This window comes from Amphibalanus amphitrite, unplaced genomic scaffold (assembly GCF_019059575.1).
Source record: "Amphibalanus amphitrite isolate SeventyFive unplaced genomic scaffold, NRLGWU_Aamphi_draft 001558F_arrow, whole genome shotgun sequence".
Lineage (NCBI taxonomy): Eukaryota > Metazoa > Arthropoda > Thecostraca > Balanomorpha > Balanidae > Amphibalanus > Amphibalanus amphitrite.
This window is the reverse complement of record NW_024883051.1, coordinates 27604-50978: the sequence shown is the minus strand read 5'-3', so window position 1 is coordinate 50978 and position 23375 is coordinate 27604. Positions and strand designations below refer to the sequence as shown.

The window sequence follows — 23375 nt, the reverse complement described above, 5'->3', positions numbered from 1 at the left end:
TTTATTAGCAAAGCAATCAGAAAAAGTTGACAGAGCTAACATCAAGCTATGTTATTGCAATGTAAGCCAATATGGTTTATCTGTGAATCATGTGAATACAACACATTCATTTACTGTAAGCCCACGTGACTCCGCCACGCCTGTGAACCATAACCCACGTGACTGCACGGAGCCCTTCGCCTATAACCCACGTGACTGAGAACTACTCATTGCCTAAAACCCACGTGACTGATCCTCGGCCGTTGACGCGGAAGTAGACGGGGTCGAGGTTATCGGCGCGCAGCTCGGCCACCATGTTGGTGATGATGCCGTCAGCGAACGTGTTGAAACGCGCGTCCGGGATGTACAGACCCTGGTAGATGATGCTAGGACCTGAAACAGGGTTTGGGTTACAGCTTAAACTGGACGGACAACTGTGTTGTCCGTGTATGGCCATCGCCCATCGGTATGATATTGTAAGATTGTGCCGTTTATACAAATAAGAACATAGCACCGAAGCGTATGGTCACCGATATAACTTGTGACCAAATCGATTGCTGAAATATTGTGAAAAACCTTACTTAGATTTAAAAAAAAATCATTTAGGAATGAGTCAAACAAGATTGTTTTACTTCTACTGATAGAAGAGATCACTTTTTTGCTGCATGAATTTTCATGAATTTATTGCATGAATTTACATGCCGCGTGAAACGCTCACCATTTCTGCCTGGATAGAGGTTCTGATTTCTGTTCCTTCGCCGGTTGCCCCCAAACAGTTGTCTCTTGTCTCGGTGATGTGTCTCCTGTGTGGTTTCGTCCAATCTCTCCTCTCTACTCAGACGCAGCGCTTCTTCTAACGACTCCACCTGAAAGTCACTAACATCAGCTGTGGCAGCCGATACTAGGAGCACCAGAATTGCCAGCAGCAGCGTCCTCACTCTCGGCACCAGGTGCATGACGGCAATCGCTCTGTGAACAGATGAGGGAGATAGCAACAGATTCAGTGATAGTTATTAGGTGCGAGCATGCAATAGGTACTTATTGATCTAATAAATACTTTTATTACCAACGCTAATGACTGAACAGTGAACTCACTGAACAGCAGCTAATTGTAGGCATTTGCCAATTTGAAAACTTCAAGTCTTGAATAAACAATAGAGATTTGCTATCGACATGGAAACTTAGCATTAAATAAATATTTGTTGGTCAGTGTCACTAAACCAGTTGAACATTTATTATATTGAGACAACTTCATGATTACTATGTGTGAAAAACATTATCATGTACAACGTGATCCTGTCCCTATTCTAGCAATTTACAGCAAGTGATTCAATAAATCAGCAGGCGAAAAGCCCGGCCACGGGAGACTGCAGCGCCGGCTGTGTGGCTATCCTCCCACCCGCCGGCGACTGCAGTCTCGCACACGCCACTAACACCAGCTGCAGTCGCCGCCGTGGACCCTCGTGTCGCCCCCTCCGCCCCGCCGCCCGGCCCATGCCCTCACGAACTCGGAAGTGTAACGGGCTGGTGCTCTCCCCACACTCTGTAGCAAGGGTCAGAGTTACATTCGACACGCATGGCTACCCTCGCTGCCTCTCCACGTCGGTCGGTCGGCTGCCGATTTGCATACGCGTCGGAAGAAATCTGCATCGGTAATTCAGTGGGTGGGCTGGAGTTAGCGGAGCGTAGAAAGGTGGCTATCTAGACAGATAGGTGCTCGTACTAAACAAGCCCACTGTGATCCGTTTCGATAATTTACAGATAAATGATTAATGGCATACATGGTCCTAACGGCACTAAAACCGCTGTTTAAGCCTTTTTGTGATCGTCATGAATTTGGTAGTGCCAGCGACAATGATGCAATATCTGATCACCTACTTTTTCTGATATAAACATAAACCTTAAACAAAACACTGACGAGGTCTGGAATGGTTCGTGTTCCCTGTACATTGCCCTGTCTGTGGAACTTTGTTTCAGCCGCCACAATTATCAGTCATCGCTGCTTGTGGGCCATTTTATCGGAAGGCTGCCATCTCTCCTGGAATCCCCACCAGCCGCCTCACAGGTCACCAAACGCCACCTCAATCCTCCCCAACTGCCTCTCTGTCGGGAAGTGTGTCACCGGTAGGCGAGACGGCCCTGTCACGCCGGGGCGGCCCGGACGATTTGCTCAGTCACCGCTGTGGGCCGGTCTGTGACCTGGTGACACGACAGTCCGTGACTTGTGTCTCCGCCGCCCATCGAGTCAGTTCCTGTGATCTTCTTCGCACCACGAGTTTACTCGACGATCAATGGGCGGGCGTAGAAGTCACCACTGAAGCTACGTCAGCTCCCGAATCGCTCCGTCGTCATTTCCGTGACGAGTGTAAATGTATCGCCAAACAATAATAGGGGAAGGTGGGGTAAGACGGACCAGCTAAGGTTTGAGGCCGCATATCTTGCTACACTGCTCTCGTAATTCATATTATTTATAGTCTTCGGAATGCTCAATCCTTCCTCTGTTGATATGTGTAAAGACTAAATTTCAAATTAAAGACATCTAGGTGGTGGATGCTCTTAAAGAGGGACATGTCAAAAACTCAGACAAGAAAAAACGTGGGGTAAGACGGACCACCCAGCAGTGCCTGCTATCCGTTCATGTGTGTTACACTTCTGCTCTCTACTCTTGTAAGAAAAAGTAACCAGAATGGTAAAATAACAAAATGAGCCTTTATCCTTTACTCATGTGTGATGGAAGTGCAGCTAAAAGCTGGGAACATGTGTGTTTATTGTCGTTTGGCATGAATGCATGCTAACTGAGCACTTGCATGCATGGCTCACATGCAACAAAGACTCCTTCCTGAAAAATTAGCTTACTTAAACTTGTGTCAATGTTTTGGAAAAGAACTTTCCATATGCAGGGTACAATGGACCACCACAGGGTAAGATGGACCGTCCGTCTTGCCCCAAATCTAAATTCTGTCATTATCATGACGTATATGTCAAATAGCCCAACATTGCAAAACCTTGCCTTTCCTAAAGTGTGACTATAACTAAGTTTATAACTTTGTTCTTCACAGTTAAGTGCAAAATAGAAACTAATCATGCAAGAAAGGCGCCGTAATTGAATCACCCGTAGACCTCTTATATTAGATCGGTTTGACGAAAAACAACATTTTTCTCAATAACTCAAAGGCTATGCATCCTAGCAGCATGAGCTCAAGGTGGCCATTGCTATACGAAGGAAAACAAACATAGTGAGTGCATAAAGCAGTAGATACCAGCAGCGGTTCAGCCGGGAGGGCTGGTGGTCCGTCTTGCCCCGCTGGGCCGTCTTACCCCACCTTTCCCTACATACCTACAATATATATTTTTTCATGCTACATATAAAAGGGTGACACATATTTACACACAGTTCTCACGCGCATGCGTCTGTGCGACGGTGTGTGACGCGATCGCGTTACGGTCTGTCACCTATGTGTGCCCCATCGTGACGCACTAGTTGGAGCCCAGGCTGCCCATTTCTGCGCGGATTTGCGGCAATTTGGGACGGAGGTCCGGGTCGACGCGACAAGTCGTGACCGTGTGGCAGGTCGGCCGAAACGAACGACAGTCAGCGATGGAGAGTGTTGAGGGCGGTCAAAACTGGGTTAGTGGGCAATGCGCGGAGATATTTGGTTCGATCTTGCTTTGAGGCGTCCACGATTTGTCAAAGTAAAGAACCGTTCTCACGCTCCTATACCAAAGGGAGTTTGTGCGGAAGCCTCCGCCACCCTCGCTACGCCACGCTCGGCTCTTTCGTCACTTTCGTAGACATGATGGTGGCGTTCATTTCACGCATCTCATCTGCACATGTGTATGTACAACTTTGAGTGTTGTATGCATGTAATAATAGCCGTTTTTACGACGGGCTATCTGGTGAATGCACCTATTTTGACCAAATCTGCACTACTGTTAACGCCAGACCCCTTGAGACCCTAATTTTTCGCGATTACTTTTAAATGCGTTAAGGAATTTCAACCAAGCTCAGGACATGGCCGTTTCAAGACAGGCCGAAGCTTTTACAATTTAGATATTTTATCGCCATTTCAATATTTCAGGCACTTGTCATTGACTCGTAATGTTAAATTTCGAGCAAGATTTTCATCCGGTGTGTAGAGGCTATCACCAGTCAGTCTGTGATACGTTATGACGTCACAGCTAAGCCCCGCCTCTGTGGTCTTGGCCTGCGGCGGTTTCGGGCCGGCGCGCGGTCACTCTCGCTGTGGCCGGGAGCGGGGACGGGCGACGGTCGAGCGGTGCCGAAAGCCGGCGGAGTTGTGCGTAGCGTCTTGGCTGACAGTGCCCAGAGAGCGACATGATGACTAAGGAGTCATAAATGCTCAATGCGCATTGCTTCTACAATGCTGATATGTTCGCTGATATTTTTTTTTTATAAGCTGCATATTGACGGGCAGATGGCATATCAGTTGGTGACATACCAGGGAAATAAGCTAAAATTAGAGCACTCTATTTATTGCTCCTGCCCCATGTTGAAGAGATACCCCTAAAAGCGTGATCTTTTATCGGCCCTTACGCAGCAAGGCAGTAATTCTCAGACCGGTGGATGGTATCAATAGAAAGAGAATGCGTCAAGGATTAACATGAATTAATTAAAATAACATTAAAATGTTAATTAAGCGTGGAAATTAGTCCCAAACATAAGCTAATTATTGCTCCTACCTCGGCGACGGCGCTCCCCGCAGTCGGCGGAGAAGCTAAAATAAAAGCCACCATCCTCCTCCGCAAGTCAATTTTAGAGCGGCCGAGTGGGCCGATGCGGGGCCACCAAACTGAGGTGAGACGTGGCTAGTAATTGCAAACCGCCATAGAAATCAATATCTTAAGACGTACAATATGGGATGATTACTCTGAAGCTGGAGTGAAAGCATGAGTAGATTGCAAGAAACAAAATGCATAGATTGGTTGAATTATGTACAATAGGCACAGCTCAGATGAAGCCATTTCTATGATGTTGACATATGACATAACCCTTCCTCTCCTCACCTATGACCTAAGTGCATTGGCAGTTACCGGCATAGTTTTTGAGCACGAGTGCAATTCGCCATCGGACCGCAATACATGTTGCTAGGCTGCTGCAATTACAACGAACATACGAATACTGCCTTCATTTGTAGACGTTTGTTTTTTAGGCGGTCTTTGACGTGCAAGGGGGCATACCTGTCGACAACTTGAGTTTCTCCGAATTTCAAAAACTCCCAGAATTTCAATTCCTTATGCACTGTTGTAGGTACAGCTATGTTCACAAGTTTTCGTTTCCTCCTGTTCTAAAAAAGGATGATATTTGTCGATTTCGTGCGTCGCTGATAGGAGGGTGCGTTTAATAATTAGGCCCAACGCTTTCTGCATCCGCGAGTGGGTATCTTCAAAAGGGAACAACAGTTTCCATCAGACTTGTGATCAGCTCAGTTGAGCCGGCTCAAAAATCAGCTCAGCTCATGAGCCGGCTCAACATTTTGCCAAATTGTTGAGCTGTGAGCTGAGCCGGCTCAGTAATGCATTGAGCTGAGCTGCTGTCTGAGCTGAGCTGAATGAGCTTGAGCTGAGCTGAGCTGAATGAGCTTGAGCTGAGCTGAGCTGAGCTGAGCTGAGCTGAGCTGAGCTGAGCTGAGCTGAGCTGATTGAGCTGAGCGAGCTGAGCTGAGCTGAGCTGAGCTGAGCTGATTGAGCTGAGCTGATTGAGCTGAGCTGAGCTGATTGAGCTGAGCTGAGCTGAGCTGATTGAGCTGAGCTGAGCTGAGCTGAGCGAGCTGAGCTGAGCTGATTGAGCTGAGCTGATTTAGCTGAGCTGAGCTGATCTTGTTCTAATTCTTTTCAGTTCATGCTTGGAAATTAACTCAGGATTTGATGCTTCAGCTATGAGCTAGCTATGGAGTGAGCAATTACACTGCCTTCGTGATCGCACTTAAAAATATCAAAACTCTAAAGAAATCAATATTAATCACTAATCAAGCTTAATTTATTTCATCCATATTGCATGGAAATTGGAAGACCAGGGTCTTGGCCAATTTACAGGCTAATACAGCCAGTCTCAAGTTTCAAGTCTGACTGCAAGATGAATACCTACTGTCAGGCTTTGATGCTTCGCCTTGACACTCTGCTCCGCAATGTACAATTCAGCATTCTTCACTTTGTTATTTAAGCAGTTATTTAAATTAATTTTATCGATAAGGGTTCTTACCTCTGCATAAAATATTTAAAATTAGGAATTAGCAAATAATGTTCCTCTTCGTTGGTTGAATGTGGGCTAAGCAACCATATCCTATTGAAAGTGGGGTGGGGCTGGGGGCAGAGGCGCTAACTGGAACTCTCACCTTCTGATGTCCATAATATGGGAAAAGCTCCCTTATTCACACGCCGACTATGAATTCTAATTGTGTTGACATTGCCTTGGTTGAGATCAGGGTGGTGTTTGGTTTCACTCAAGGTTTCACTGATAACAGCACGCTGCTATCACACGTGTCAAATGGGGTTTCCATGGAGATATAAACAAACTCTTATCTCCAAGTTCCAACACTACCCCAAAATGTAACGTCAGCACCTGGCAGGGTGCCAAGAGCGGATGGCGGCGTGGGCGCAGCTCTCGGCCGTGAAACACCGCCTAGTTGAGATGATTCCATGGCGTTTTTTTCGTCTAGCAGATTTTCGTCCGACTTTTCTTCGTCTGGCATTTTTTCGTCTGTACATTTTTTTTCGTCTGTAAACTTTTTCGTCCAGACTTTTTTCGTTCGTATATTTTGAACTTATATGTTATGTTAACATCGCGGGTGCACACTCTGATAACATGTGATAACACTGCCAAGAACAGTCCATTTCATGTAACTATAGTCTTGTCGTACTGCGTTGTGGGTAGCGCGTGGCTGGACGGACGGTCTGTGACAATCTATTGATCTGTGGCTGATCTATTAGAGTGTCCGTCCGAGAGCCGTACGACGGCTGACAGAGCCTGGGGGTCGCGAACTGGTGTGGTAACCGTTACGCCCACCTGGGACGCCCGAGTCGGTACGGCACTTGCGGTGTCGTAACCGGATCGGCGGGAACCAGCAGAACGCTGTTGGACCGGCGGTGAAAGTCGGAACCGAGCACTCGCCCACCAGTGGGGCGTCTGGTCGAGCAGGTCTACCCGCTAAGGCAGCCTGAGCACGAACCAGTGGCAGGGTCCGATCAATGACCGTGGTCCGACCAGGGTGTCAGCGCAATGGCCAGTCAGAGGCGTCTTTAAGGGCGCAGAAGCCCACCTCGGTCGACTGTGGCCAGTGCAACCTAGTCAGGTCGTTTGTGTGAATCTCCGTGTTCTTCCCTCGCCTCAGAGTAGCCGCTCTTCTCCAAATGCCCGAGCCGTTTTCTATGTGTATTTGTCTTGTAGCGAACAGCAGAGTCGAGAAACGAATTGACAATGTCGCCGAAAACCGCGGTCACATGCTGGCCGTCCCTAGTACTACCAATATGCCCGCAGGCGCGGCGAGAGACAAGCTCAACGTATGAGTCACCGTCCGGCTGCCGGGAGAGCCCCTACCGCGACCTTTGTCCACAGTCATGACGTCACGACAATGGGCTCCTAAACGTACGGGCAGCGGCCGCCTCAGGGGTGCCGCCGTGACCTTTGCACGACACGTTCTATAGCGTATGGCACAGCGGTTAGCAGGAAGGTTGAGGCCAGCGGCAGGCCGGTTTACAAATGACAAACAAACTTGACGCGCAATTGGCAACAGATAACAGATTGATTAATAAAGCGGTGACAATATAAATGAGAATGACAACATGAAATGACAAATCGCATAGATGACGAATCGCATAGATGACAAATCGCATAGATGATCCCTACAGTACCCCCTCGCCAGACATGTCGCGGACAAAAGTGACATGGCGATATCTTACCGGAGGTCGTATGACGCGGCCGGAGCGGGTCGTCCGTAGTATCGGCCGAGGCTGCAATGGTGCAGCGTCAGCCCGAGCGACGGCTGCATGGCGATTTGGTGCGTCACCGTAGATCAGAAGCTCCGGGCCGCTGGGCTCATTGCTGAGCGGTGGCGCGGCCGGCGGGCCGCTGGACTGAGTACCGTGCGGCTGCACAGTCGGCAGGTCAGGCTGTCGATGACCGGATTCATCTGGCGTCTCCAGGAAGGCGGCCTTACACCGGTCGATGCTGATGACTTCCTTTTTCTGTCGACGGTCGATGGTGATGGTTTTGGTGGTCCTTTCGGTAACCGGGAACGGTCCGTCGTATGGAGCGTCCAGCGGGTAGCGGTGACAGTCCCTGCGCACGAAGACGTGTGTCGCCGTCTGGAGTGCCGTCGGGACGTACGTGGCGCGCTGGACCGGACGTGGGAGTGTCGGCCGCACCTGAGACATGGCGCGCTTCAGGTCTTGTACGAAACCGGCCGGTGATGCTGCTGAGGCTTGGCTGCTGATGAAGAACTCGCCGGGAAGCCGCAGTGAGGAGCCGGTATTGCTGCTGTTGCCTCTGCTGCTGCTGCTGCTGCTGCTGTTGCTGCTGTTGCTGCTGCTGCTGCTGCTGCTGCTGCTGCTGCTGCTGTTGCTGCTGGACGGTCGAATGGTGCCTTGCTGGAGCATCTTGTTGAACTCGGCACGTGCGATTTGAAGGCGCTCCGGCGGGAGGCGTCGTGGCCGCTGGTACACCGGTGGACCCTTGGTGACGATGTGGTGCGTCACGTTGTGCTTCACCGGTGTTGGTACAGGTTTTGGTGAGGTCACATCCGGATACCGGGCGAGGACAGCTGCGAAGCGAGCAGCAGCCTGCTCCCGAACGAGACGCACTCCGATGGAGCACAGCCGTGACCGCTCGGCGCTGGCGCAGACGGTGCCGTCCCGCAGGAGACGCTGGTTGGCAACGTCCACGACGAGGTGATGTGCGGCCAGGAAGTCGGTGCCCAAGATGGGTGTGGTGACGTCAGTGACGAAGAATCGATGTTTTAGGCGGTGCTGCTGACTCAAGGTGACGTTCAGCAGGCAGGTGCCGTGCACCGCGATCGGTGAGCCGTTTGCCGCGACGAGCTGCTGGCCGACAGGAGCAGGGGTCAGCGTAGACCCGTTGGGCAGGCAGCGGCGAGGCAGCACGCTGACCTGCGCCCCGGTGTCGACTAGAAATTGCCGGTCCGTCTCCGTGTCCCTCACGAAGAGTAGTGGCGCGGCAGGAGGGGCGCCCGTGCTTTGCGCCATTAGCACGGGGCGCCTCAGTTTTCCGAGGCGATCCAGGAGCACGGCAACTTGCATCGGCGCGCTTGGGCGCCGAATCGCTGGTGGTACCAACACAGCGTGTCGTCGTGCGGCGGCGTTGAAGGACGAGCCGGTGACGGGCGGCGAGACTGGCGAGACGCCTGGCGCGGCCGGGAACGGCTGCGGTCGCGTCGCACGGCGTCCTCGAGTCGTCGGTTACTGGCCTCCAGGCGCTCCATCTTAGCGACCAGGGAGGCGATGACGGTGTCCAGCGCAGGGGTTGCAGCTGACGCTGGGGCTGTCACTGCAGCAGCGATGGGCAGTGCCGGCTGTGTGTACGGCTGTGCCGCGATCGCTGATAGCCGTGGGTCGGGTCCGCTAGCTTCCAGGTACCGGTCGGCCGCTTCTGCCAGTGCGTCAAGCGTGCTGTCGGCTGGCAGGAGGGCGAGGGCAGCACGGACGGGCTGCGGTAGCCGTTGTTGAAATAGGGTACGGAAGAGCTCCGTATCAACCGGGGCGTCCCCGGCTGCGGCAAGCTCGTTGCGCATTGAGCGCAACAGCGCCGTCGGCTTCTGATCGCCGAGCTGCTGGCGGCCGAGCAGGGCTTGTAGTCGGTCGGCGCGTGACTGTGCCAGGCGGGCTTGGAGCGCTGCACACAGCACGTCAAAAGACCGAGATGACCGGATGACGTCCTTGACCTGGACGGCGATGTTGGCGGGGAGGTTTGCGACGAGGAGCTTAAACCTCAGCTCGTCGGAGTCGACCCCGCTGACGTCGAAAGCGCACTGCACCTGCAGTAGCCACAGGTCGGGCTCTTCCGGAGAGTATGGTGGTAGCCGGAAGCTAGCCATGGGCCGATGAGTTGACTCAGAGGCTGAAGCTGGAACGCTGGCTGGGTCTTGAGCTGCGGCGCCGGACTGTGCGCTGTCCGCAGGCATGACGAGAGGCTAAGGTCGAACGACGGAGATCACGTCGGGGTCACCAATTGTCGTACTGCGTTGTGGGTAGCGCGTGGCTGGACGGACGGTCTGTGACAATCTATTGATCTGTGGCTGATCTATTAGAGTGTCCGTCCGAGAGCCGTACGACGGCTGACAGAGCCTGGGGGTCGCGAACTGGTGTGGTAACCGTTACGCCCACCTGGGACGCCCGAGTCGGTACGGCACTTGCGGTGTCGTAACCGGATCGGCGGGAACCAGCAGAACGCTGTTGGACCGGCGGTGAAAGTCGGAACCGAGCACTCGCCCACCAGTGGGGCGTCTGGTCGAGCAGGTCTACCCGCTAAGGCAGCCTGAGCACGAACCAGTGGCAGGGTCCGATCAATGACCGTGGTCCGACCAGGGTGTCAGCGCAATGGCCAGTCAGAGGCGTCTTTAAGGGCGCAGAAGCCCACCTCGGTCGACTGTGGCCAGTGCAACCTAGTCAGGTCGTTTGTGTGAATCTCCGTGTTCTTCCCTCGCCTCAGAGTAGCCGCTCTTCTCCAAATGCCCGAGCCGTTTTCTATGTGTATTTGTCTTGTAGCGAACAGCAGAGTCGAGAAACGAATTGACAATGTCGCCGAAAACCGCGGTCACATGCTGGCCGTCCCTAGTACTACCAATATGCCCGCAGGCGCGGCGAGAGACAAGCTCAACGTATGAGTCACCGTCCGGCTGCCGGGAGAGCCCCTACCGCGACCTTTGTCCACAGTCATGACGTCACGACAATGGGCTCCTAAACGTACGGGCAGCGGCCGCCTCAGGGGTGCCGCCGTGACCTTTGCACGACACGTTCTATAGCGTATGGCACAGCGGTTAGCAGGAAGGTTGAGGCCAGCGGCAGGCCGGTTTACAAATGACAAACAAACTTGACGCGCAATTGGCAACAGATAACAGATTGATTAATAAAGCGGTGACAATATAAATGAGAATGACAACATGAAATGACAAATCGCATAGATGACGAATCGCATAGATGACAAATCGCATAGATGATCCCTACAGTCTGAGTCCAAGTAGACGCACGACTCGCAAAGTCTCAAGGTCTTAATGAGCTTATCTCTTTTGCCCATTGTGTAAGTTGCCTCGCTCCTTGTTAGAGGAGACTTACTTATGCGCCAAGAGTTGGTCTGTTTTTTAACCCTCGCCCGTATTGGTGTTTTTCCAGCCGCGAACGTATAAGGGGGCGGGGGTCCGTTGGACCCCCCTTGCCGTTTCGTCCCTGATCGAGCTAGAGCTTCGCGGAAAAAACGAGCGTGCTGCCCGCGACGAGAGGAAGCCGATGATACCAAATTTTAAGGTCCTAGGTTATCGGTTGACCTTCCAGGTCAGGTCAATGACCCAAAAGTCGGGAAAATCGGGACCTGTTAGAACGTCGTAAAACGTGGCTGCTATGGGGTTTTTCGGGGTGCTGATCACGAATATCATGTTAGTTATGATCACTGATGATGTCTTTATGCATTGAGGCCAGGTCGGGTCAGGTCAGGTCAACCAGTAAGGATTTTGCCGGGTATTCGTAGTAGCCTCTGACAGCTTCGTAACATGTTACGAAGGCACCAAAACTGCTTCGTAAATGTTCAAATGGTTGCTAAATTCGAATTCAGCTCCAAAAACTAGCCTAGAAACATGTAAAACTCGAAAAAGTGAACCGAGGTCATCAAAGGTCAATGACCTGACCTGACCTTCCGGTGACCTTGACACCCACCCTAATGCATGGGAGCAACATCATATCCCATGTTTGAACACTTGAAACCACAAAAAGACTGCTAACGCGCGGCTAATGCGAGCCGACATACGCCGAATCGCGATTCCGGCCAAACATGGTCTCGAAAAGTAGGTCACAGGTCAAAGGTCATTAGGGTCAGGGTCATGAAATTTTCAGGATAGGTGTAAAATTGATTATCGCGAGGGTACTGAAAGTTTCGTCGCGATCGGCCGCTTTTTACGCGAGTTATTCGCGAAAAACAGAGGGGGGTCCGTTCGACCCCCCCCCCTATACGGGCGAGGGTTAAGCATGTCCGATTTAAAAAGAACGACTGAAGGATCCAAGCGTGAATTTAACTGAGCGTAAACTGAGCTAAGCTGAATTGAGCGGAAACTGAGCTGAGCTGAACGGGAACTGAGCTGAGCTGAGCGGAAACTGAGCTGAGCTGAGCGGAAACTGAGCTGAGCTGAGCGGAAACTGAGCTGAGCTGAGCGGAAACTGAGCTGAGCGGAAACTGAGCTGAGCTGAGCTGAGCGGAAACTGAGCTGAGCTGAGCTGAGCGGAAGCTGAGCTGAGCTGAGCTGAGCGGAAACTGAGCTGAGCTGAGCTGAGCGGAAACTGAGCTGAGCTGAGCTGAGCGTGAGCGGAGCACAGCCGGTTTGAGCGGAGCGTGAGCTGAGCTGAGCCGTGTTAAACTGAGCGGGAGCTGAGCGGGAGCGGATAAAACGGAGTTGAGCTGAGCGAGCTCACTTTTTTCTTGAGCTGTCACAAGTCTGGTTTCCATTTATTACACTATGGGACATGTGACAAAATGACCACTGGAACACGCATGAAACGGAGCTCATATTCCTAAAAATGTCTACAATCACTTCTTTTCTGACACTATTAGCAAATACCATCTCAAGTTAGGTGGTTGACAGACAGTCAATGGAGATCTGAGGAGACTGAGTGATGCCAATTCACCACTTAACTGATAATGAGGGCCAAGGGAAGAGAAACATGCAACATGCACAACTGACAACTTGACAAGTGACAAAACAGTACCACTATTGCGCAGTGCACAACCAAATTACAGCAGCCAGCCCAAAAAATGCTTTTGGTGGTTAATTGCAAAACAAGTCACTAATAAATGTCTTAGTTGCAGCTGAACACTGCACAATAATCACACTGTTCACACATTGAGTGAGATGCCACAGGTGTTTTGAATCACACTTTGGTTCAACTGCAAATCTGAAGTGTTGTCATGAGGTTCATGCCTCCATGATCACAGCACTTTGGTTGTGGTTGACATAACACTTGTAGTCTGCAGAGTTCCACATGAACTGCAGACACCTCATCTGGTGGTCTTCATGTTGCTCAACTTCTTCAGGAGGCAAATGTCGACCACCCAGCGGAAGCATGGTCCTGCAGAAAAGAAAGGTAATGCATAAGGTACAAACATTATCTGCTGAAACAGCTCCTTCTGTTGGCTGTTATTAAACTTTTAACATAGGTAACATAACAACATGTATTCTATGTATATTACATTTGTTGAAGTAAAATACTGCCGGCTATTTCAAAACCAGAAAATGAAATTATATTGTGGCATAATTCACCTGCTCAGGTATCAGTATCAAATAATTATTAATTTAATATTTGGCATATTCTATATAACACATTCATAGAATATTCTACTTCACGTCACAAGGACTCACAATCTTTCTGTTGGGTGTTTGACGCATTAACTAAGTTTGTCTTAGGTTTTATTATTGCAAAAAATTCATATTGCAATATTGTATCAAAATACTGCCAGCAATAACAAAACAAGAACATGAAATGCCAATGAGCAAGCCGCCTTTCCTTAAAATGGATTACTTTGAAAGGAATTTTAGTTTCTTTTAAGGAAAAGGAGAAATGATTATCAGGTAATTATCAGAAAACCACTCAACCAGCAAGTGGCTGGGTGGTTTCACAGCAAACATCAAGCCAAAACATATGCTTACATCTATCTAACAACTGAGCCATTTGACTACTACAAGGATATGTGAGCAAAATAAGAATCCAATTATCCAATGTTGACTTCCTTGCAAAGTTTATGCCTTATTTTATGAAAATGTGTCACTAGAATATGATACTTATCATCGAATATTATCTAATTTACGATTTATTTCGATCGGAATGCACATGGAGTCCCGCGCCATTTTCGTCGACGATGAATATGATCGTGTTTCATGAAGAGATAAGGGGTTTCAATGGTCTTTCAAAGCAATAATTTGATGCAAAAATTTGTAGGAAATAATATGAAGCTGGTTCAAATGGCCATCAACCATTTAAAACACCGAAAATACTCACAAATCCGTCCCGACGACCACGCAGCACCGCGCACGCCACACTACTGGCACAATGCCAAAACTGTTGTCACAGCGGAAATGTTTTTTTTTTTTCTCGATTGCAATTGTGGAATTATTTATTAAACAGAAGATGATCTTTCCGAAAAACCGACTGATTTCATACACAGATGCATGGAAAATAAAAAAATCCCTGTAAGTTTATTTGTATTGTTTTGTCGATTTTGACATGCTCCTAGTTTGCAGCCATATTTCGATATGTTCTACAGGGAGTTCAGAATTATTTCAGGACCAATCTTTTCCTCATTCATTTTCCCGTCGATCATGAAATTTTTAGAGCGGAACAATTGGTTTCCAGGCGGTCCGAGCGGTTTTCGTGAGAAGGGTGCAAAAATCGGCGTCATTTTTAGAGCCTCGACACCAGCTCAACACAGGACCCTATGGGAGACGGTGAAGTAGCGGGAGCAATAAATAGAGTGCTCTAATTTTAGCTTATTTCCCTGGTGTGTCACCGACTGATATAACTGACATAAGGTTAGGAAATATTCACCTGTATGTAAAGCCTATGGCGTTGCAGATAATGCGATAATGGGATGTCGGATGTCACCAAGTAGCTGCCGATTTGTACATCGCTATGCAACCATCGAACAACGCAATAATAAGTTAATTGCCTGAGCTTCACATCATACGGCTCGCTCGTATTTCAAACAGATACCCTACATCGAAAATCGTATTTGTTAGGAATCGTTAACGTTTGTTCGAAGCACGACTGAGTAGTAGGTTGAGGAGTGATGGTCCTCTTGGTCCTATATACAAGAGTCAACAAGAGCCTAACATTTACTTGACCGTCTGCTGCAATTGACTCATAGCACGTGAAGCGTCAGCGAAATTCATAGTCCTTCACAGATGGCAGGGGTGTCGTTTGTACAGAGGTCGCTGATGGGCACGGGTCAATGCCGCAGTCGTGGGCGGAGCCTAATGTCATATCAGTCCCACGCACAAGGGGGAAAAGCTCAAAAAATTGAGCGCTCAAAAAATTGAGCGGGCCCCATTATGAAGGAATAGGCGAAACGATGGTATTTTACAATGCCTCTAGCGTCACACTACGGCAAATATCGTATCCAAATAAGGTATCAATGGCAAGAGAGAGCAACCAGGTTTCTTCTCGAACACTCGCCGTGATAATTTATATCGGTGTTTTTGGAAAGAAAATGCCCTAAAGACGCTCAACTTTTTGAGCGCCACTTGTCGTTCGGGACCGCGATACTCAATAAATTGAGCGCCACGACAGACGACAGTCAGCTGGCGCTCAAAAAATTGAGTGCCGGCCAGCATCTACACTCAATTTATTGAGCCTTCTCCGTGACAGGTGGAGCCGGTACTGGCTGCCATTTTTGATGTTATGTTCGTTGAAATACGTTAAACTGAGTTGAAACAGAAATGCAGGAAGTTGAATGCTACGTGGTACCTAAACTTTTCACAAACCCATGGCATCATGTCACATTTTCCGCTAGTAGTTTTATCGGTCGCCTTTCGGATTCGGCACACCTCAAATAGTCATACAGGGCTTGAATAATCCGTATGAATACTGTATTGATATTTTCTGACTGTACTGGGAGAAGGGAATACGTGATTACAGAAAGATATCCACCCACGCTTGAATATTGGAGAATTACACAGGAAAAACTGTATTGCCACGGTTACAACTTACAAGGCCATCGGCCGCAAACAAACAAAAATACTATACAATGTGGGTTATATTCACAAACATCATCAAGTGTGGAACACAGAGACGAGCAAAACAACATCACATTATCGCATGCCAGCCCGACCACATTGGAACCGGGTGACCTGCGACCGGAACCTGCGTCTTGCCAGCATACATCACAAAAGCAGGAGGCAGTGTCGTACTGCTTTGATCCAAGATATGCTATACAACAAATTATATAAACGACCTAAGCTCGGACTAAGCTTATCATTATCAAATCCTTAACATGTAAAAGACGAATGGAAACATCGAGTCTCAGACCAGCAGTAGCAGCCATCACAGTAGCAACATCACAAAGAACACGCGGCATTATCAGACAGCCGTTTTGTTATCGGGCTACAGGCGGCGACGGCGTGGTTGCAGACCAGCTGCGAGGTAGCGGCGTGCGGGCAAAAGGCGCGGGCACACCTCCATGTGGCCGTGCGGACAGTGCGCGGTCGGCGTCGCATAGTGGGCGGCATCGGGCTGTCCCGGGGCCGTCGAAGCCGCACAGGTTGTCGGCGCATGTGGGCGCGCGCGGTCACCACGGCCAGCTGCTCACCACCAGCACAGACTGCGCAGCGTCGCCGCTCCGCCGGCCAGAACACGCAGACAACCCTTCTTGCAGTCGCACAACACGTCGCCAAACTCATTCACCTGCTCCACCATGTTGTTGATGTCACCGAGTCGTTCAAGTTGTGGCTCGTGCCGTCGAGCATGACCTGCCCGATCGGACACGGGTCAGCGGCTTCTGCTCCAGCGAAGTCTTCATCTTGGTGACGTCTTGCTGATCTCCACAAAGGCTGAGCAGATGACCTTACCCACAGGGACGGCCGACGTCCTCGCCAGCGACCACTTGGTTGTGCAGACCTGCCAGAAAAAGAAAAGCTGTTTGGTGATCTCAAACGATTTTTTTTCTTTATGCAGTGGAACAAAATGGAAAATATGTCATACAACAGGAACTAAAAAAAGATGCAGCCTAGGTCGTCTAAGAAATGGGTGCAACATTGATAAAATTCTTCCTTGAATGAATTCTACAAATGCTTTTGATAAAATGTGTGGTGATTATAAGGAGACCACTTTACTATAAAATTGCTCAGGATTCCCTATCTGGACCTGTCAAAAAATCCTGACTGCACACCAACAATGAGCATTAAATCCGAAACCTCTACCAGGTACCTAGGGATAATTAAATTCTGATTCAGGAAAATATTTCACATCATACAAATAAAAACCTTTACTATATTGAAACTGAAAATGTGATGTCGATCCAGTGACCTAAGGGTCTCAAAGTATAATAATGAATTAATCTATTATAAATTTGGTGGTGACTGCCAACTGGCGTCTGGCAGCCTAGACCTTCAGGCTTGAAAGTGGCCTTCCTTTTCCGTTGACTCCGATCCTCCAGATGGAAATGATATAAAGGATCATTTTTATCTTATTTCAAATGAGCCAGTCAGCAAAGTGGCTATCCTGTTTCAGCATTCACACACACAATAGTTGACTGTCAGTCTGTCATGCTGTCAGTGTTGCGAAGTAACGAAGGAGTTGAGTTTTGTTGATTATAAATTGTGATGTTATGTTGAGGACTGGAAAATGAATGTGAAAACTATGGAAACATATTGGCAGAGTATTGTCACTTACTATCAGGACATATGGATAGAGAATACATTCAAATTAATAAGAAATGCCAAATATCAAGGTACTCAATCACTGATAGCAGTGGACTATCATATGTTTTAATGTCAATTATATTAAAGTTAAGACTGAAACTACCTTTTACTTCATCATACCTAATGAAAAATTGTGTGAAGAAAACATTCACAGCCTCTTTGAAGCACTTAGACCACTAAAAAACAAAAATTTTCACGTAAATATGTTGTGTCTCTTTCCCTCAAAACATCATATCGGATGGCGCCACTTTCGTCGACAGTTACTTATCTGCACGCAAATCGAGGAAAACGTGAGTTGATTGACGTTTACGTGTTTCCAAATTTAAAATCACAGCATATTCAAACTTTTCAGTGTACCTTTTAACATCTAAGTATAACTAAAACGATAAAAACTTACCTTCAACACAAGGACGACAACAACCACGCGACCGGAGACGTCGCGACGAAATAAACAAACGGCGCCGCCAAATGAAAAATATTCTCCGATATGGGTGATGTGAAATTGAGTCGCAATCATTTTGGGTAGTATGAAAAATGCTCTTTCCAACAGAACCCTAGTAAAAAACGTGAATGGACAAAAAATAACTTTTATTTCGACATAAATATTGGCCTGTTTTTAAGGCATCCTGGTATGCCGTAAGATTTCGACCTAGAAATTGGTGTTCCCCCAATCATTGAAGCTTGAGCAGTGAAAAATATGAAAGCCTAATCTGTTTTGCATCATTAGTGATTCTCCTAGGGTGTTGCCATTTCTCCCTAGGTGTTGCGAGTTGCTTTTGCAAAACGTGTTCCTGAAACGGCTCAATTTTTTGAGCCCTCAGCATTACGCCTATGGGAGCCTCTGACGTCACACGCTCAATATTTTGAGCGCTCAATAATTTGAGCTTTTCCCCCTTGTGCGTGGGACTGATATGACGTAGAAAGCCTCTATCCAGGATGGAAAAACAGTTAACATTACGAGTCAATGACAAGTGCCTGAAATATTGAAATGGCGATAAAATATCTAAATTGTAAAAGTTTCGGCCTGTCTTGAAACGGCCATGTCCTGAGCTTGGTTGAAATTCCTTCACGCATTTAAAAGTAATCGCGAAAAATTAGGGTCTCAAGGGGTCTGGCGTTAACAGTAAATCTTTTTTACAATAGATATCTTCGTATCATGAATTTATTTAAGTGTATTATGGAAAATGATGTCTGATAATGTGAAAAATGAGGCATATAAGCATCGGTGCAGCCCAGCTTCATAGCTTCTAAGAAACACACTGAACATAAGTTGACCAAATCTGCACCGAATCTTCACCTAATCTGCACCAAATGCGTGCTTACTAGATGGCCACCGTGAAAACGCCTATTGTGAATGTGAAGAATGCAGCAATTGAATGATGGTCGGCAGCCAATGTCACATCCTCGGTCATGTCAGGTCATAATAGCAAGGAAGTCTTGCTTCGGCTGCAGGATTACCCTTCGTATAAATGCAAATTTTTATGTTCGTTTGAAATTGAAAATGAACAGGGGGGGGGAGGGGATCCATGGGTACTCATATGCCCTGTCAACATACCTGCCTGTTTTCTGTTTTATCCTTTGCGTAGCAAATCTAGCGACCCGTGCTCGGCTAGTTCGCTGGCGGCTCCGACCGACCGCTGTGACCCGCGCCTCACTGCACTGAACGGAGCTCTCGTGAGAGCCGGCTGGCACCACACTTCACCACTGGGTCAGGTCGGCTACTGACGGCTGGAACGACAGGAGAGCGAGCGAGCTGGGAGAGAGGAGGGGAGCGAGGGAGAGCGGCGGGCTGCGGAGGCGCCGCGACGGTAGGGTAGGGTGGTATGGTATAATGGCAGTTTGCACGGCTGGGATGGCCCGAACATGAGCTGTTAAAGGGATGGAACATGCGGGGCGGTAGACAGGAAGAACAGAAGACCGAGAATAGGTTATGAAAAAATGATTAGGTGCACTACAAATTGCAGAAAAGATAGAAACTTTGAAGAATATGTTGCATGTGAAAAGAGGCTAAGAGGGACAGCGAACGTACTTTGCTTGTTTATGAAGAAGCGCAAAAGAAGACCTTGATTGTGACAACAGGCAACAAGCTGACACAGTCTTTGATTATCCCGTCTGCATTACACCACCATTCGTGCATTAGAAATGTATTTCCATACGTACTTGCATCATGCTAACGCGAATCATGCAATGGCATTAAGTCGTGTTTGCACTTTCGTACGCAAGTGCAGCCAATGACGCTGTCACAAAGAGATAACCAATGGTAGAACAGGATAGACTTAAACAATGCCTTTCAAGATGTAGTTCGTGTGATTCGTGCTGTAGACATGGGAACCTCAATAGTATCCACCACTGTAGCCGCCGCCGTACGCCCCAGCACGTCCCCCAAACGCACCCATCCCGCCGTACTGCCCGCCGTAGCCGCCGTAGCCGCCGTAAGCTCCACCGCGCCTGCCGAACGCGCCGTAGCCACGGCTGCCGTAGCCGCGGTTGCCGTAGCCGTAGGGAGACCGGTCGTAGCCGCCGTACATTCCACGGTTTCCGTAGCCGCGGTAGGCGCCGTTACCGAAGCCATAGTCGTTGTATCCGTTCATACTGCGTCCGTATCCTCGGCTGCCACGGCCGTTGCCATAGTAACCACGACGTCCGCCGTACTGGCCAGGATAACCACTGAAAAAAGTGGATACATTGTCATACACGCATTTTTATAGAATGTGCATTTTGTTATAAATGAAAGTACCTGCCTAATGGCTAATACCATTGATGATTATTCTGACATGTGCTTGAAAAAAAGAAAAAGGCACCTAATTTGGGCGAAAAAAACTCACCGTCCGAAGCCGGCTCCCTGCGAATAGTATCTGTTGGCCTCTGTATCCTGGTCCCCACTGACTGACGATGGGGCGGTGTCGTGGTCCTCCTTGTCCTCAGCGGCAGCCGCCAGGGCCAGCGTCACAGCCAGAACCACAATCAGCCTCATGGTTCTCTGCTGCAGGTATAGCTCGGGACTGGGAAGAGACACTGATGCCACTCTGTGCTGATCGGCGGTTCTTATACTCCAAGAACGGTGACCACAGCCTGAGCTTTGAACCGACAGCCGCGAAATGTATCCTATGTTCCCGGTCTACATACATGAAATTATAACTATGGGAGGGTTGAAGTGTCTCGTCTCCGACTTTATCATCTGGGAAAGGATCAGACCCCAAAAGGTGATCTTGTCTGCTGTAAGATGGTTACCTACGTTGCTGTCTTTGTTTCACTCTAATTTTGATTTTTGGCTTGAATGTTTTATATAAGGAGCTTCCCGGAGTCAAAGACTATGTATAGTCGACCACAGAATGATGTTTCACTTTTCACATGCAATTATTTGCCTGGAGTGGTAGGCTGTGCCGCATCACACGGGCTGAGTTCACAAATTATAGCTTTGTCCCAACGCCCACAATCGACACGCTTAATTGCGTGATAAACGGCACAACTTAGCGCTCCGGTCAACTGATAGCTTCTGAGGAGAAGAACATTATTCTGTAGTCGACTATACCTAAATAGGGCATTTTGCAAGGGACCGGGCCTTCTTCATTTTTCATCCTATTGGGAACGTCTGGATTAGTAGTTAGTACCTTCCTGGCATAGTTTAGAGTCGAATATTTGATGCGTCAGCGCGTCGGCACGGACTTTTGATTTTTTTCTTGAACTTGAGTGATCTGTTGTGTATTCTGAACACTTCATTTGACTCGAACCTTTTACGCGACAGGTCTTCTTGTGTATTTAAGGAAACCAAGCAAGATGTTGAGAGTTAGAAAACATTACTCCAGAAGCGGGTGACTACGAATATCGTTTAACCTTGAATATGGTCGGTGTTTCATGTTAGAATGCATTCTATTTACCCGTCTATTTACCCATGGGTAAATAGACGACACATGTAGCTTCCCCGCCTTTGTCAAGACTCATACAGCCTGCTAACAACCCTGGCAGAGAGTCAAACTGCTAAGTTAATATCGGTGATTAACTCACAATTACTCCATCAACAGCAGTTTAAATGTAATTACCAATCCAATTTTTGCGAATGTTATTGGAACGGTGTAATAAAATCGATGGCAAATGCACTCCGGTCGTGCGTGTCTTCGTTTGTTCGTGTAGTGTGCTCATTCCGGGAGTTGAGGCACTCCAGGGCTAGTTGCAGTAACTTTCTGTTTGTGAAGGTCATCATTGAAATTTCCAATAACGACTGCAAGCGCATTGCCGTAGTGAGCTGTGCAGTCTCGTGCTTATGTTACCGTATACTTTGCAGTTTTCCTGGAAACATCGTTAATATGCAATAGATTATTGTATATGTTACCGGAGACTAAGCTTTCCTGATGGAAATATGATGAGCTCAATTGACTGATCCATAGATAACAGTAGAACCATTTCACAACTAAAAACACATATCGTCAAACGAATTAATGAGAGACCTATGTACTTTTGTAGGCAGAATACGCATTCCTAAGCTTGTTTACACCTATGCATCCTCCTTCCAGGCACGGTCAATTAGCTCAAACAGTAGATAACTTCACATCAACATAGTTACATCTTTATTATGATGATAAAGTTCATCCATTTCGCGGCTGTCGGTTCAAAGCTCAGGCTGTGGTTACCGTTCTTGGAGTATAAGAACCGCCGATCAGCACAGAGTGGCATCAGTATCTCTTCTCTCAGTCCCGAGCTACCTGCAGCAGAGAACCATGAGGCTGATTGTGGTTCTGGCTGTGACGCTGGCCATGGCGGCTGCCGCTGAGGACAAGGAGGACCACGACACCGTTCCATCGTCAGTCAGTGGGGACCAGGATACAGAGGCCAACCGATACTATTCACAGGGAGCAGGCTTCGGACGGTGAGTTGTTCCGCACAAATTAGGCGCTTTTTTCAGGCACATTTCAGATTATTTTCTTATATTATATCGGCATAACCGTTTATGACAAAAATACACTGCTTGTGAGAAAAGTGCCTATACATATAATTATTATCTGTGTATCTACTTTTTCAGTGGTTCTGGCCAGTACGGCAGTCGTCGTGGTTACTATGGCAACGGTCGGGGCAGCCGAGGCTACGGACGCAGTATGAACGGATACAACGACTATGGCTTCGGTAACGGCGCCTACCGCGGCTACGGAAACCGTGGAATGTACGGCGGCTACGACCGGTCTCCCTACGGCTACGGCAGTCGCGGCTACGGCAGCCGCGGCTACGGCGGGTTCGGCAGGCGCGGTGGAGCCTACGGCGGCTACGGCGGCTACGGTCGGCAGTACGGCGGGATGGGTGCGTTCGGGGGACGTGCTGGGGCGTACGGCGACGGCTACAGTGGTGGATACTATTGAAATACGCATGCTGCGATTTCTTGAATGTTTTGGCTCTTCTGACTACTGACCGTGTCACAATGGAATCACACGCTGATGGATATGCTTGAAATTTATTTTTTTACCTCTGTTGGGTCATTTGGGCAAAAGCGTCCTGCGACTATCGCGAGGTGTAGAATGATGCGCCATTTGTGTGTATCTTGGTGTCTATCGCTAACTGTGTTTCTCACACCGTATGAATATATGCTGTGACAAACTTATATAATAAGAATTTCATACGACTATCAAGCATCTGCGAATGATATACCCCGTTTCCAAGGGCATCAGTTCCTGAGTGACCATGCAGTGCCCCGTGAGAGACTAGGCTCAAGGCTCAGGCTGCCCAATGCCCATGGTAACACCAGTAGCTAATCCGTAGCTGGTG

At 48.5% G+C, this 23375-nt stretch overlaps 3 protein-coding genes across 6 annotated transcripts in view; 1 reads left to right on the top strand and 2 right to left on the bottom strand.

The window, feature by feature from the left end:
* Nucleotides 1–19660, bottom strand: part of LOC122373829 — a 24733-nt gene extending 5073 nt beyond the window's left edge. The window contains exons 1-3 of one of the 3 annotated variants that reach the window (XM_043352203.1): nucleotides 19180–19660; nucleotides 698–948; nucleotides 225–372 (exon numbers count right to left, since the gene is read on the bottom strand). In XM_043352203.1, the coding sequence (XP_043208138.1) occupies nucleotides 225–372; nucleotides 698–935 (386 nt within the window). In that variant the 5' untranslated portion in view covers nucleotides 936–948; nucleotides 19180–19660. Of the gene's footprint in view, nucleotides 1–224; nucleotides 373–697; nucleotides 949–6332; nucleotides 6631–19179 lie in introns of those variants that run through there. The other 2 variants (XM_043352204.1, XM_043352202.1) reach the window with 2 other exon arrangements.
* LOC122373831 (keratin-associated protein 19-2-like) lies at nucleotides 18554–23375 on the top strand. 2 transcript variants are annotated; one of them, XR_006255116.1, is made up of 2 exons: nucleotides 18554–18704; nucleotides 22642–23375. XR_006255116.1 is itself a non-coding variant. In XM_043352206.1 (2 exons), the coding sequence occupies exons 1-2, from the start codon at nucleotides 22340–22342 to the stop codon at nucleotides 22970–22972; spliced, it is 480 nt and encodes a 159-aa protein (XP_043208141.1). In that variant the 5' UTR covers nucleotides 22294–22339; the 3' UTR covers nucleotides 22973–23375. The 2 variants fall into 2 exon arrangements, 1 of the variants encoding a protein (XP_043208141.1); XM_043352206.1 differs by lacking the exon at nucleotides 18554–18704 and adding an exon at nucleotides 22294–22488.
* On the bottom strand, nucleotides 19753–21458 carry LOC122373830 (TATA-binding protein-associated factor 2N-like). Its single transcript, XM_043352205.1, has 3 exons — nucleotides 21236–21458; nucleotides 20450–20626; nucleotides 19753–20291 (listed from the first exon to the last, which is right to left on the bottom strand). Exons 1-3 carry the CDS (start codon nucleotides 21244–21246, stop codon nucleotides 19958–19960), a joined length of 522 nt encoding a protein of 173 aa, XP_043208140.1. The 5' UTR covers nucleotides 21247–21458; the 3' UTR covers nucleotides 19753–19957.